The following is a 16,213-nucleotide window of genomic DNA, read 5'->3' on the forward strand; positions in this document are numbered from 1 at the left end:
GTTGGCTAGAGCCACGATGGAGAGCAAATGGTTGGTGGTCAGGGTCGTGCTGAGCTCCCAGTGCAGCTTCGATGAGAACAGTCAGTGAACAGTACCTGTGCATCCTCCGGTTAAACTCCTGCTCCGGTATGAAGGTGGCGTTGCTCATGGACATGAGAGTGTTGGCTAGAGCCACGATGGAGAGCAGATGGTTGGTGGTCAGGGTCGTGCTGAGCTCCCAGTGCAGCTTCGATGAGAACAGTCTGTGAACAGTACCTGTGCATCCTCCGGTTAAACTCCTGCTCCGGTATGAAGGTGGCGTTGCTCATGGACATGAGAGTGTTGGCTAGAGCCACGATGGAGAGCAGATGATTGGTGGTCAGGGTCGTGCTGAGCTCCCAGTGCAACTTCGATGAGAACAGTCTGTGAACCGTTGGAAGGATTATCAATGACAACTTGTGGATAGATCAGGGACAGGGTGCTTTACCTTCAATTGGTTTTATGTGCTTAATTAATAACCTAGTACTAAAACTTGCATAATATACAGTATTCGCACTGATGTCCAGAAGCGCTACAGTCGATTCACGAACACCCGAATAGAACATTTTTCAAAGCAATTCCTATTCATAGATTCCCGTAGATACTATTCAGTTGACGTCATAAACTGATACAGACCTGGTCAGCTCCTCCTGCCTTAACAGTTCCGGTGGCAAATCTGACTTGAGGAGTTGAGGATCCTTCACACCAGCCGCGACTGAGCCAAGTCGGGTAGGCAGCTGCACCGCCATGTGACCGTGGCGGGATACCACGCCGAAGCAAACTGGGACCTGGACACACAAAACATGGATCATCAAAGGCCTTACAGTCTTTTGCAGACTATACAAACAGTGTCAGGCAGGGTGACAACGTTTTTCATGGCTGTATAGGCCAACGTGGCAATGGGCAGACCACATTGCACGCAGAGAAGATGGCCGATGGGGTCGAAAAGTGCTCGAGTGGAGACCACGGACTAGCAATCGCAGCGTAGGACGTCCACCCACAAGATGGACAGACGACCTTGTTAAGGTCGCCGGAAGACGCTGGATGCGGGTCGCTTCCAACCGGCACCTATGGAGGTCCAAGGGGGAGGCCTATGTTCACCAGTGGACGTCTTATGGCTGAAATGATGAATCACAATGCAGACTCACCCCCTACCACCAGAAACGCCACCCACCCCCCTTGTGCTTACGTCTTCGATGGCCTCTTATCAATAACCGCCTGGAAAGCAGGATCGTGAAGGAAACGTAAGTTCATTTACATTTTGAGGGTTCCGTACCCAAAGGGTAAAAACGGGACCCTATTACTAAGACTCCACTGTCCGTCTGTCACCAAGCTATATCTCATGAACCGTTATAGGTAGGTAGACTAGACACTTGAATTTTTAACAGATGGTGTATTTCTGTTGCCGCTATAACAATAACTATATTAAAATGTACGGAACCCTTGGTGGGTCCGACTCACACTTTTACATACATGAGATGGCACGTGGGCGTAGGTCGGAGGATCTTGAGGGGAGTCGGAAACAAAACAGCGTGTGCTTCTTATGGTGTATATTGAAAAAGTGTCATGAGTACATTACAATTCACTAGCCTAATTATTATTAAACTAATTACAGCGCCACCTATGCACTGTATAGGGAACTAAGTAGGTACCTTTATATAGATCATTAAGCCATCTGGGATTCTAGGCTCAGTAAAGTACGTAAGAGGTGAAATAGGTGGCGCTGTTAACTACACAAATTAACAACATGATATTTTTATGAAAATGCGGTGTTTGTTGTGGCAATATAATTCACTATGGCTATGCAATTCACGGGTTATAATACTCACCATCAATTCGGATCGGTCTGTCAAGAGGGCGTTCTTGGGACGACCGACTGGTCTCTGAGTGTGGCGGCGGATCTGCTTCAGCTTCGCGTCAGTAACTGGCAGGAAGTTGCGCAGGATCGGAACAGGTGGCATGCTCTCGTTTCGGAGGCACAGATTCTATTTGGATCGCTTGGAGCCAAAATAGTTACGGTTGAACGGGGTGACTTTCAAATGCTGGGGTGACTTTAAAATTTTAGTTTTTAAGCCATAATATACCTATATTTATGCGAGAGTTTTTACACTAGGTGAATATGAATATATAGTAATATAACTAGTTACAGATAGAGCCGTTGGGCAGATAGAGTGGAGGCAGATCTCCGTGAGCTCGGAGTCGGCGAAAGCTGGCGGGATACCGCTCTAGACCGATCAAAGTGGCGTGCTCTTGTGTTGGAGGCCAAGACTCATTTTGGGTCATCGCGCCAACCAAGTAAGTAAGTATAACTAGTTACAGGAACATTTTCAGTAAATAATGAATAATGGTAATTCTATGGCCGTTTTAAATCTATTAATGTAACCCCAGATTTTCCAAAGTCTACGGTCTACGGTAGTAAGTTAGTTAATACTCACCATAGGTCTCAGCAGCCCCAGCTTAGCCTCACACACTCTGTCGAGGTCAGGGTCAAGACCCCAAGCATGCAGCAGCGATATCAGGATCTGGGCAATCTGCATGGTGTGAGGAGGCTCGGCTAACGTCATGTCGGCTGGACGCTTCTTCTGACCCTGGCTGGATTGGTCTGCAACAATGGAAAGTGTAGTTTAGAAAAGGTTCAACACTAGAGATGTACCGGATATTCGGTTCCTATCCGGTATCCGGCCTATCCAGCCATTTTTTTCCTATCCGGCCGGATACTGGATAGTGACCTACTATCCGGCCGAATACCGGATAGTAACAATGCTTGATTTTGGAGTAAACAAATTGGATTTAAGAAACAGACACGGTCATAATTTTAAATCAATTTAAACATTCCACTGACTTGCACGCGCACTCATTTCGAACCTAGAAATGTGTCTGCGCGAGCGTTCACTTCACGTTCACAGGAAACAGGTCAAACCTGCAGAATGCGCACCAGAAAAAGTGAAATGTAAGATAAGATAAAAGATAAAAAATAGTTTATTCAAGTAGGCATATTACAATGCGCTTATGAACGTCAAATAAACCTTTACCGGCTCCAACCGTACACCTCTGCCCCGAGATATAATTCCGCTATATCCTGTTGCCTGATGTCAGCAGTTGACCACGACACTCGGCAAAGAGCTGCATGACGACAAAGAAGAAGAAGAAAGATCTAGTCATTTTAGAATATCAGCAAGGATTCATTCCACAGCCGCAACGTCGCAGAAGGAAATTTCTCTGAACACATTGCGCGACCATTCGTCTACTAGTACGTATAGTTCGTTTTTTTTAGCATTAGAAAGAACTTGCAAGAAGGTAAGCGATCTTGACATGTCTTTTAATTGAAATACGCTTTTTAAAAATCAGTAACTATTACTTATAAAAGCAGAAGAATATAAATGATCGTATTAGATTCATAATTATTACATATTTGCCGTGACTTATTTTATAAACGTGTTTTTCAATAAAAAGACACATCAAGATTGTTTACCTAATTTCTAATGCTAAAAAAAACGAAGTATAGATTTTGTTGAATATTACTGGTCAATGACTGATCGTAGGCCATTATCGGTTCCCCTTGGGCATCGTAAGTGCCGAGACAAAACATATTACGGTGATCACGTATTGACTATTTCGCACTTGAGTATGACGGATTTGCGGCGCGCCCTTGACACTATTGCACAGTCCGTCTCACTCTGCCCCACCACTTATAACAGCAGTAGATGGAATAGAAAATATAAATAATATACCCAGTAATGTCAAAAATATCATTTAATAAGTACTAATCAATATTTCACAAATTGTTATATGTGACGTCCCACGGGTAAAGGTACCTTATGGCGGTTTACGCTTACGCTATTATTAACGTCGCTCCAATATTATTGCGCCATAAGGTACCTTTTGCCATGGAACGTCACATATTTGACATAATTTTGATAATTTACATCAAGAGAGGGATATTTATGTGCTTAGTGTTACAACTTTCAAATGTAAAAGATTAATACTAGGTAAGTATACCTAAACAAAATTGTGTACTACAGATTGCATAATTATTTTCCATCGTATTTTCACGGAAACGTACGAACGTGTCTTGCTAATTCCAGTCAGTCTCGTAACATAAAGTACTGTGTTTGAGTGAACAAGCATGACAAATACGAACGTTTCCGAGAAAATACGAAAAAATAATTATGCACTACATATACCGGGTGCGGCCTGTAACATGAGCAAATAATTAAAACATATATTGTACTCCTCAAACGGTGACACTTTTGTTCAACAACTTTAAAAAATTATGAAGTATTTAGACCCCTTATTTTTCATATAAAATAAATATTATCTTCATTGGACGCCAGCATTGCCACGCCATATCATTGTGATTGACGTTGCTTGTCACGCCTTAAACATAACAAAATTCGCAATACATTGCGTCTTAGAATAATCTTTAGAGTGCATTTTAAAATCAAACCACGAGTTATTTTTAAAAGTCGCTGAACAAATGTTAGTCAGTATGAGGAGTACAGCCTACAGTTAAATTTTTTGCTCGTATTACAGGCCACACCCGGTATAACCCAATTTATAATAAACTTTAACCAAGTTAAGGCACAGAATAAATAATAGTACTAGGTACAGAAGACTCACTCTTTAACAACGTCTGTTACGATCAGGACAGATATGGCCCCTAGGTGGGGACAGCGCCACGCGCTGCTAATGGCTATAATAGCCACCAAAATTGGGGTGGAACGAACGTACTTTTAGCTACCTGTAGCAAAGCGACGAAATCGCGGAGTGCGCCACGCCTGGTTAAGGTTTATATCCTAGGGCGGCATGTTTTTGTGATTTCGGTGTTGATTCCATTAAGAACGTACTACAAAAGTATATTAACAAAGAGTATGTATGTATATTTGAGGACTGGCTTTTCAGAAGCGCTTATTTTTGTATGGTGTCCCTGTGGACACCAGAGATGGAGAAAAGAAAAGACTCTTCTCATTTATAACAGCACCACGTCTTAACCTCTCGCCGCCCAGAGGCCTATAAAAAGGTCTCATGTTCCATTCTAATTTGAACTTTGTGTTGACAAAATAAGATTTAATTTTGCTTGGCAAGGTTTGACGTATGGGCGGCTAGAGGCTAAAATAAATACATCATATAACAACGTATAATGTCAAGATGCCTAATTGATCTACATAAGGCCGTTGCAAGGTTTGGGGCATAATAGAACCTTATCATGCTATGCAATTTTAAACCCTACGTCTTTGTCATAGAATCTAATTTACATATATACGAGCTCATTAATAAAACTCAATTACAAAATTTCACAGTTTATAATCTGTTCTAGTAACATATAAATTGTTTAGCTTTGGTGAATAATTAGGTTGGCTATTATACACCACAAATAGATCTTATCGCGTCAAGATAAATACTATTTTCGCTTAAATCGCTACTTTTGTATTTGTTTGTGTGTAATATTTTGTTGTAATCGTTTTTACGCATAGTTTAATCTCTATGGAGTTTTGAATATCCTAATTCCATTAACAGTTATTGCGATTGCGACGGCATATAATAACTTGAGGCTACAAAAAATTGAATTTTAGAGTAGTTATTTAAAGTTATTAAACTTTTGAAGGCTCCTTATCCTTAAGGGGGTAAAAAACCCTTTCACTTCCAGTTTCACATAAAAAGACAAATGTCCATAAGATTAAATAACCTTTGGGTTAGTTGAAAATACTCGTATTCACACCCGTGGTTTTAATAAATCACTACACATTATAAAACAAAGTCCCTCGCCGCGTCAGTCTGTTTGTTTGTATGTTCGCAATAAACTCAAAAACTACTGAACGGATTTTCATGCGGTTTGACCTATCAATAGAGTAATTCTTGAGAAAGGTTTAGGTGTATTAATTTGTTAACCCGTGCGTTGGGGCAGGTCGCTATAGTACAACATAAACCACAAACCCTAAAAATTACAGATACCTAGGCATCATCGAACAAGTTGTATCTATACTTACGATATTTACAGTACATCGGGCCTCCATTACGACACTTTGTACTTAGCCACGTCAAATTAAGCCGAATTTGGGCAAGCTGCGGAAATAATTCGTGTAGTTTTGAAAATTGGTACAGGCATACCTTGTGGTGTCTAGATAAACATACTAAAAGTCCTCGAGGGTAGGGGGTGTGCTGGGGGTGTAGAGGGGGGTTGAAGGTACCTTTTTTCATATTTTTGCTCATATCTCGAAAATGTGTACGAATTGCATTATAATTACTTCGGACAAAAGTTTTAACATAAAATTTACTACAAATTTGGTTATGTTTATTTTTACTCTGCGATTAATACTTTAGGAGCTACAGGCTGTTAAAGTTAAATAAGAGATAAAAAATAGACGGTTTAAAAAAACGTCGTATTTTCATAATTGTTCATCATAAATAAAAATTTTAATTAAGAATAAGCAAGCTAAATGACCTGCTGATAAAATATAAAAAAAACCGGCCAAGAGCATGTCGGGTCATGCTCAGTGTAGGGTTCCGTAGTTACCCGTCCGTCAAAATAGACTATTTGCAAAAACTCAAAAACTGCTTAATCGATTAGGTTCGCTATATTTTTTTCTGAAAGTCTTTATTAAGCTTTACTTTCACGATTTTTTTCATATTTTTTGGACCCATGGTTCAAATGTTAGGGGAACTAAAGTGGAAAACACAACTTTTTTTCTTTCAGATCGATTATTTCCGAAAATATTAAGCAGATCAAAAAATGGTTCTGAAAGACCCGCATTCGTTTTAAAAGACCTATCCAACGACACGCCACACTATAGGGTGGAAGCGAAAAAAAATTTCATCCCCTTTTTAATGTACGGCAGCCACCCTAAAAAAATATTTTTTCTAATTTATATTTTACAACTTTGTCAGCGTAACTGATTTATATATTCGTGTCAAATGTAAACATGAAAACTAGAAAAAAAATTTTTTATGGTGGTTGCCCTACATTAAAGTGGGGATGAAATTTTTTTTCGCTTCCACCCTATAGTGTGGGGTGTCGTTGGATAGGTCTTTTAAAACGAATGCGGGTCTTTGAGAACCATTTTTTGATCTGCTTAATATTTTCGGAAATAATCGATCTGAAAGAAAAAAAGTTGTGATTTACCCCTTAGTTCCCCTAACTTTTGAACCATGGGTCCAAAAAATATGAAAAAAATCGTGAAAACATAACTTAGTAAATGCTTTCAAGGAAAAATATAGCGAACCTAATCGGTACAGCTGTTTTTGAGTTATGGCAAATAGTCTATTTTGACAGACGGGTAACTACGGAACCCTACACTGAGCATGGCCCGACATGCATATGGCCTATTTTTTATATTTTATCAGCAGGTTGCTTAGCTTGCTTATTCTAAGCTAATTTTTTTATTTGTGATGAACAATTACAAAAAAACGACGTTTTCTTAAACCGTCTATTTTTAATTACTTATTTAACTTTAACAGCCTGTAGCCCCTAAAGTATTGATCGCAGAGTAAAAATAAACATAACCAAATTTGTAGTAAATTTTATGTTAAAACTTTTGTCTTAAGTAATTATAATGCTATTCGTACAGATATTCGAGATATGAGCAAAAATATGAAAAAAAGTACCTTCAACCCCCCTCTACACCCCCAGCACACCCCCTACCCTCGAGGACTTTTAGTATGTTTATCTGGACACCACAAGGTATACCTGTACCAATTTTCAAAACTACACGAATTAATTCCGCAGATTTTTCTAATTTGCTTAGGCTAACTATAATAAGCATATTACGTATCTACATCAAAAATTGAAAGGGCCATATGTACCGTAAAACGTTTTACACGTGCGAATATGAAATTTGCAATTTGTAATTCGCCACTCATTGCGAATTTTCTACTTTTCGCACTCGTATCGTAAATAACTATTAATAACACAGTAGTCTAAAATAACAGTTCTCAACAGTAACCGGCCAACGCATAATCAAGTGCAATTTGATCACTAAGGCCGACTGGTTCGGACTAGTTAATTATATTCAATTTAATTACTCCGAGGAATGTGAGGTTGTATCAATTGTTATTTTGAAAGCTTTTGATGACTTGAGGTAATTTATTACGAATACCGGGTGTGGCCTGTAACATGAGCAAATAATTAAAACATAGATTGTACTCCTCAAATGGTGACACTTAGTTCAACAACTTTTAAAAAGTATGAAGTATTAAGACTCCCTATTATTAATATAAAATAAATATTATCTTCAATGGACGCCATCGCCACGCCATATCATTGAGATTGACATTGCTTGTCACGCCTTAAACATAACAAAATTCGCAATACATTGCGTCTTAGAATAGCCTATAGTTTAATTTTTTTGCTCATATTACAGGCCACACCCGGTATAATAGAATGAATACCCGGTAGATTAGAATGTTGGGAGACAAAGATTGGTTGTGGTGACAAAAAGTAAGTAAGTAAGTAAGTAAATACTCATTATTGCACCACAAAGAAAAATACAATAACAGATTTACAGTGTAAATAATGGTGGTATAGTAAGTATGTTAAACTTCGATTTTGTTGGCAGTAAAGATAAACGGATGCTGTTTAGCAAAAATGTGTTAACCCACAATCATTTTTCAATAAAGATTCAACTTTAAGCGTAAATTTATAGTGTTCCGTACAAAACTTTGTTTACGGAACACTTATGGGATCACTTCGGCCTTGTTATAAGTTGACATCTTATTGCAAAATGGATGTGGTTTGACACATTATTGCTTATCAGTATCAGTCAAACTATCAGTTGTTACATCAATGAATTGTTCTTACGGATACAGCATATTTCAAACCAGCGGCCATTTTCGTGCAATCATTATGTAGTAAGTAGGTAACTATAATATGAATATATAAGTAGTATACCATGCACAAACAATGTTAAACCTAGGTTACCTACACTACCTACACAATAGTAAATTACGTTATATTTAAGTGCGAAGGAAATTTGCGTGTAATGTACAACGTTTAAAAGTACATATGGCCCTTTAAATTTTCCACATACGCACGTATAGTGCTAGTTACCGCACTAAGGGCGGTAAATTAGCACCATATATGGGGCATTATCTATGAAAAGGGACCTTATTGTCGATGGCGCTTACGCCGCCCAGCGTCGCGCGGCCTTGTATTTTTATCGGAGCATCGTTAATAATGGCGTAAGCGCCTTCGACAATAAGGTCCCTTTTCATAGATAACGTCACATATGTACTCTAGTAGTACATTACGATACAAGTGCGATAAGTAGGAAATTCATTGTATTAGATCGACACGAGTTGCGAATTACCTTTTCGCACGTTTTAAGGGGCCGACTGATTAACAGTCCGCCGGATGGTATCGGCCTGTCAGTTAGAACAAAATTTTGACAGTTCCGAACAACTGTCAGGCCGATAACGTCTGGCGGACTGTTAATCAGTGGGCCCCTTTACCCTTTAAATACACCATGCCCTTTAAATTGTGACGTTCTACGGCAAAAGGTACCTTATGGCGGCTGGCGCTTACGTCGCATAGCGCCGCAATAATATTGGAGCGGCGTTAATAATAGCGTAAGCGTCATCCGCCATAAGGTACCTTTACCCGTGGGACGTCACAATTTTCCACATACTCACGTATAGTGCTAGTTACTGCACTAGAGCGGTAAATTAGCAACATATGTATTGTAAAATATAATGGTACAATATATTTAGAACAGGAAATAAGTATAAAATAAACCTATTCTGAAATTATATCTATTTGCCAAACGATATGACAACCACACAGATTTGACATCAGAATGCTGCCCATCTTATCATAAATATCTATTTTGCAATTTATTTTTGCAAGCGCATAGGTATTTGTGTTCGTCATTCGTTCATCGTAATGGTCAAGTTTCGATCTATTTTAAGAGTCACACGAACGCGCTGCCTAAAAGCCGCTCCCATACATTTTTACGCTCTCATTTTAAAACTACATGCTTAAATCACATGAAACTTGACATCAAGTACCTATTGGATGTTAAACTTCGACTCGCTTATTTTTTTTTATATTACAAACTGTAGCAATGAAAACTAGCATAGCACGTCTATTTTTCTCAGATCAAGTACGTCATACATTTACTATCAATTAGGTATATTTAGTAGTAGTAGTAGTAAACTCTTTATTGTACAAAAAGACATATTAAAAATAACATACAATTAGCAAGAAGTACAAAGGCGAACTTATCCCTTTGAGGGATCTCTTCCAGTTAACCTTTGAGTAGATGAGAGGAGAGAGTGAAAAGAGGGTGACAAATGCAGCAAAATGTACAACAAGGTACCAGAAAGATAAAGGATATAAATACATACAAAATTTATAGGATAAACATACATATATTACACAAAAAGGAAAGGGGAAAATACACTAAAAATTGGAAAGAATTAGAACGATATAAAGCAACTATACAATAGAAATATGGACAAATTAATCAGTCAAATCAGATAACCATATATTTATTTATTTAAATCGGACAGGCCATACCAGACATAAGTCTGCAACGATTTTGATAGCACACGCAGTGCAAGTGTTATTTTAAACTACAAACTTCTATGAAATGATGACAAAATAAAACTACACAAAAACACTTAAACACACACACACACACTTTTAACACTTTTGGTGTATAATATAACACTTGCACTGCGGCTATCAGTGTGCTATCAAAATCGTTGCATACTTGTCTTGGTGTAACTCTAGGTAGACCGATATATGTTACTTGAATGTTCCTGTCAAAATTCATGTTATTTCAAAATGTCGGTTTCAAATGCGAGCGTAACTTCCAATTGTGCGCGAGTAGGTTCATGTGACTCTTAAGATTACTATAGACCACATTTATTATCAGTGATCTAGTTATTGCTACAGATGTGATATTTAATCGAACAATGTATAATCTCCATCTGGTATCTTCGTATCTTCACGTGCTTCGAGGCCTGTCTGATGCAACATTGCTACATAAAGTGCAAGGTCAAGATTATAAGCAGAACAATTAGTATTTGGACACTGGAATCGTAGTAGTAGTAGTAGTAGTAAACACATTATTGCACAAAACAAGTACATAACACAGAGAGAATACAGTAAATGTGTACAAAGGCGAACATATCCCGTTAAGGGATCTCTTCCAGCTAACCTTTAAGTAACTGAGAGATACATAAGATTAGTAACGGGTCTTGGAGATTGGAGGTCTAGACTAGATGATCCTTAAGGCTCCTCTTCACGTTGGGCCAACGCCAACGCCAACGAGGGACGCATTTATACGTTAGAGGGAGCAAGTGATATTGCTATCTCATTCTACCGCATGGCTGCGTCCCTCGTTGGCGTTGGCGTTGGCCCAACGTGAAGAGGAGCCTTTATGCACAGAATTGACTGGGTTACCTATGTAGGTATATGACACGTAAATATGTAAATTATCTTGGCAGTGACAATTATCAGAAAATGTATGACTGCAACATAAAATTGATGACTTATTATATATTTATTATTATTATTTGTTAAGCAGGCAGGCAGTTGAAATAACTGATAATGCCTGTATCTAGAGCCATCAACCGAGTTTTCACTGTTGAATAGAGTTTGCATTGTGCTTGTCTAGTTCATTCTTAAACTCATTGACACTTTGGGCCGATACTACGTCCTCTGGGAGTTTGTTCCAAGCTTTGACCACTCTGTTGCTAAAGAAGTGTATATAAGGATATTTCCAAATAGACCACATTAACTGTCTTTTGACTTGTCTGTTCTTGCGTTATCTACAACCTACGTCATGTCAGCCGAACTACTAGTCATAGTTGCAAGTAATGAATACCAAATATTGGCAACTATGGTGAAATAGAAAAGGAAATTGAGAAATACAGGCAATATTAGTAGAAAATGTCTAAAACAAAACATCGGTTAGTCATCAAGAAAATTTGAAAAAGTACATATAACAATAAACAAAAATATGACAGTACGGCATAAATAGGCATGATGACAGTAACAAAGAATCATGGAAATAATGGTTTCAATGAATCATATATATTAATATGATTCTTAAAAATGGCCCAATCTCAGTATAAACTGAAGGATTATTAATATTATTCAATAAAGTCTTCTTCTTCCTCACGTTATCCCGGCATTTCGCCACGGCTCATGAGAGCCTGGGGTCCGCTTGTCAACTAATCCCATGATTTGACGTAAAATATAATAAATATTATTCAATAAAATAAAAGTACAAAATTCTCCAATCGGCCATTTTCACTGAAACACCAATCAGAAGCGATCTAAGAAGTGACGTCATCAATCCATGACATATTTCAAAATTTGTCATCAGGCCTATTATATTATACATCCGTTAGCATTGCCCATTCTGGTCTAGATCATTGTAATTGTCGTAACAGTGTATGGACAGAATAAGCAATGGGCTGACTCACTGTGTCCTTACTGGGTCCATAGTCTACTTGTAATACTTTCTAAGGACACCGATGACGTCATATAAGAACGGTTACAAAACCGGGGAATCTGGGCAATAATATCTGGGTAATATTTATATACAGGGTGGCTAAAATATAGCTGCATTCCCGTTGCTAGGGAGGTTCTGGGATTATACTGAACAACTTTTACAATGGCACCAACACCGAAAAAGCAAAAAATAAATTTGTTTGTTTCATACTTTTTGGCTGGTCCATTTTCTATGGGAGGGAACTTAATTTTTTTTTCGCGATTTCGGGGTTGGTCCCATAGTAAAAGTTGCTCTGTATAAGAATATAGAATAAGAATAATAAGAATAATTTATTGAGAAAAATCTTAAAATCCCAATCCCTTTTATATTCATATTATAAAAACCCTAGCCTAAGAGAAATGATGAATAAAAAAGTATAATTTATTGAGAAAAATCTTATAATCCCAAAACCTCCCTGACAAAGGAATGCAGTTATTTTTAGCCACCGTGTATATATTCATAGACATGCTAAGTAAGCGCCATTTACGTAAGACGCGACCGAAACCCTCGTATTTTTTTTATTTTTTGTTATTTATACCTACACCTAACATACAACGCAGCCGGCCAGCTTCATTGCGCATGCGCACCATGTGATCGCATTTTCCAAGTTGACTTCGCAAATGAGTGTTTCTCTTATTTTTTACCATTTTTATTTATTGTGACCTTTTTTGCCACTTTTGTGTTATTTCTACTCAAAATCACGAGCTCTTTCGATCCTAATGGGATAAAAAATGTCCCAGAGTTTTTTCCTATTGTGTTACCATTTCCCCATATACTTTGTATGGCGGTAACAAAAAGGAAAATTTGAAAAATGTATGGAAATTTTAGTACACTTTTTTTCTCCTACAAGGATGAAAAGGGCTCGCGATCCTGACTAGAAATAACACAAAAGTGGCAGAAAAGGTCACAATATATAAAATGGCAAAAAATAAAAGAAACGCTCAAATCACATTAGAGCGTTCCCGATTAACAACAGTTGGAGTTGCCGTTCATGCTGACACTTCCACACTTTGCCATTACAAAGTCTGTGAAGAGTAAGCTTGGTCCGGCTCTGGCAACTTTTGCTACTGTGTCCATCACAATTCACCGTACCACACTCGTACAGTCACCTGCAATAATATGTTACACAACGAAGGCCGCATAAACATCTGATACGATCTTATTTGTAGAGCCATAAGTGCGCGTCACATATTATTGCAGCCTTCGAAGAGTAACATATTATTGCAGGTGACTGTACATGCAACTCATAACTCAAGGCTGCATCATATCTAGACCGCGCCTTACGAGCTATGAGCCGCCATCAGATATATCCGAGCGGCCAAGGTGTTCACAATATCTGAACACGCACTCTAACGCTCTAACAATAGAGGCGTGGTCAGATATTTGTGAGCGCTTTAGCCACTCAGATATATCTGATGGCGACGATCGAACAAAGAGTTTCGAAAGCCGTTAATTCAATCAGTGCGGCGTTAACAAAGGATAATAATTGGTTGCAATGTTGTGTTCGATATTAGAAGTGCAGAGGGCCTACCGCGAATCCCGTTCGACGCGTTGATTCTCTGTTCCACTTATAAATTCGTACGTAAGTGTGACAGAGAGGCAACACGTCGAACGTGCTTCGCGGTAGGCCCTCTGGTCATTCAAATTTAGTAGTGTAAGCTTGAGGCGAAGTCGATTTGTGTCAGATATTCCAATGTTACCTATATCAGGCGTGGCTCACTCCGCGATTTCGTCGCTTTGCTACAAGTAGCTAAAAGTACATCCGTTCGACCCCAATTTTGGGGTTTGCCATAAGCTGCGCGTGGCGCTGTCGCCACCTAGCGGCCATAACTGTGCTGATCGTGACAGACGCGTTTTGTTAGAGAGTGAGTCTTCTGTACCTAGTAGGTACTATTATTAATTCTGTGCTTATATGTACAGTCACGCTCTGTGATTGTTCGGCAATTCAGGGCAGACTGTGATGGATAGCGGTAGTGGCGCCCCCTAGACAGAGTTTTGCGTAATATCCCCTATCTATTAGACTTGTCTGACTGCCAGCGGCGCAGTAGGTACAAAAATGCAAAGCATGATGAAGCTTTTTAAACTAGTGATGTATACAGGGTGATCAATCCAAATGGGTCAGTATGGAGAAGTCAGAAACTATAAGAGATAGCGAAATCTGTTCTTAGGAACCATGGCTTCGATTTTAGATTTAATAATAATGGCATTCAATTTTTTTTTAAATCTATGATACATAACCGGGATTCGAACCTGGTCAATATTCTTGTTGTTTGTTTGTATGACAACTTTTAAACGATGCGTGATAGGTGGGGGGTGCTCAACCAAATATCATAGAGGGCTCTGAGACAAAACAAACTGCATTAAAAAAAAATCAAAATGGCCGACTTTTTTTTTATTTTTTCAAGTTGGTCCGAACGCGCTGAGATTTGGCATGCGGCGAGCCTGGGGGCCCAATACTGACCCATTTGGATTGATCACCCTGTATATTATTTAGATATAGGGGTGCATTCCTGAGCTTAAATCAAGTAACTTTCTCAAAGACACCGATATTCTAATTAACTCCATTTCGGAGATAATTAATATTTTATTGTTTTCCTTTATGGCCTCTACAAGCGTGTACACTTGCCTTAGGGCCGGTTTACATATTGATTAGTGTTTAGAATGAGTTCATATATTTGCTCCTAAACTAAAGTACAATCTCGGTCGATCGATGTTCGAAATGACATTGATATGTCACAGATTTCAATTGTTTGCTTGAGTTAAATGTAATGCCCGTGTTACGAGTACAACAACGCTACATGCTACATTTAATTACTTTTTAAACCTAATTACTAATTACTTTTTTTGATAATTAACTATGCCATTTAGTTCTCTCTCTCTCTCTTAAATGTACTTAACCATACCCCGAAGTTAACGGAATTCAATAAAAACACGGTGTTTTTAAAAGTAGTTCTTGTGAACTACTTTTAACACACTTACAAATTTAAGATCGGAAAATGATATTTTTGGAACATTCAGTACCGCATTTAATATAAATTCGATCACATGATTTGTCAATGAGACGGAACTTTTTAAAGTGACATATTAAATGTCAGTGTCACACATCGTCCTACACCAAGTATTTAAGCAAGTAAATTCAGGTTAGCCCAACCGTGGAAGTTGACTAGTTGACATTGCATTTTGAATGTGATTTCTGTCTGTCTTTAGGTGTTTGAGTATGAGCATTTTTGCTAATCGATATAACTTAGAGGCGCCCTGATTATAGGCGCAATAAAGGTCAATAAGTTTCCGCTTTAGGCCATAATAGGGACCGCGCGTTGGAGGGTCTTCCATCTTGTGGCCTGAATCGGAAACATATGCATAATCGGATGCACATGTACATTGCCAAAGCAATCACCATCTACCGTTCTCGTCGGTACGTTTCCTTGTGCATAGTAGGATCTGCCATCTTGTGAGCTACATCGGAAGCATAAACGACACATTTTCGCCTTGCGCCAAAAATCTGACGGCTCCTATGCTGCCTCCTATAGTTCATGCACGAGGCACCTACGAGAAAACGACGAAGAAAACTATTTGATATATAAACTATAACGTATCTAGAATGGATCTAGTACGTGTCCTCTCTAGTGAATATCTTGAATTTCGAATAACTACGGCAGATAGACCCTTCGCATGCGCTTGAAGCTCAGTCAAAAACC

General features: G+C 38.6%; 1 protein-coding gene across 1 annotated transcript in view; it reads right to left on the reverse strand.

The window, feature by feature from the left end:
• Positions 1-110: 110 nt before the first annotated feature.
• Positions 111-16,213, reverse strand: part of LOC134676832 (WD repeat-containing protein 7-like) — a 169,161-nt gene continuing 153,058 nt past the window's right edge. The window contains exons 27-29 of the mRNA XM_063535212.1: positions 2,454-2,620; positions 655-806; positions 111-402 (exon numbers count right to left, since the gene is read on the reverse strand). Coding sequence (XP_063391282.1) covers positions 111-402; positions 655-806; positions 2,454-2,620 — 611 coding nt within the window. The remainder of the gene's footprint in view (positions 403-654; positions 807-2,453; positions 2,621-16,213) is intronic.

This window comes from Cydia fagiglandana, chromosome 25 (assembly GCF_963556715.1).
Source record: "Cydia fagiglandana chromosome 25, ilCydFagi1.1, whole genome shotgun sequence".
Lineage (NCBI taxonomy): Eukaryota > Metazoa > Arthropoda > Insecta > Lepidoptera > Tortricidae > Cydia > Cydia fagiglandana.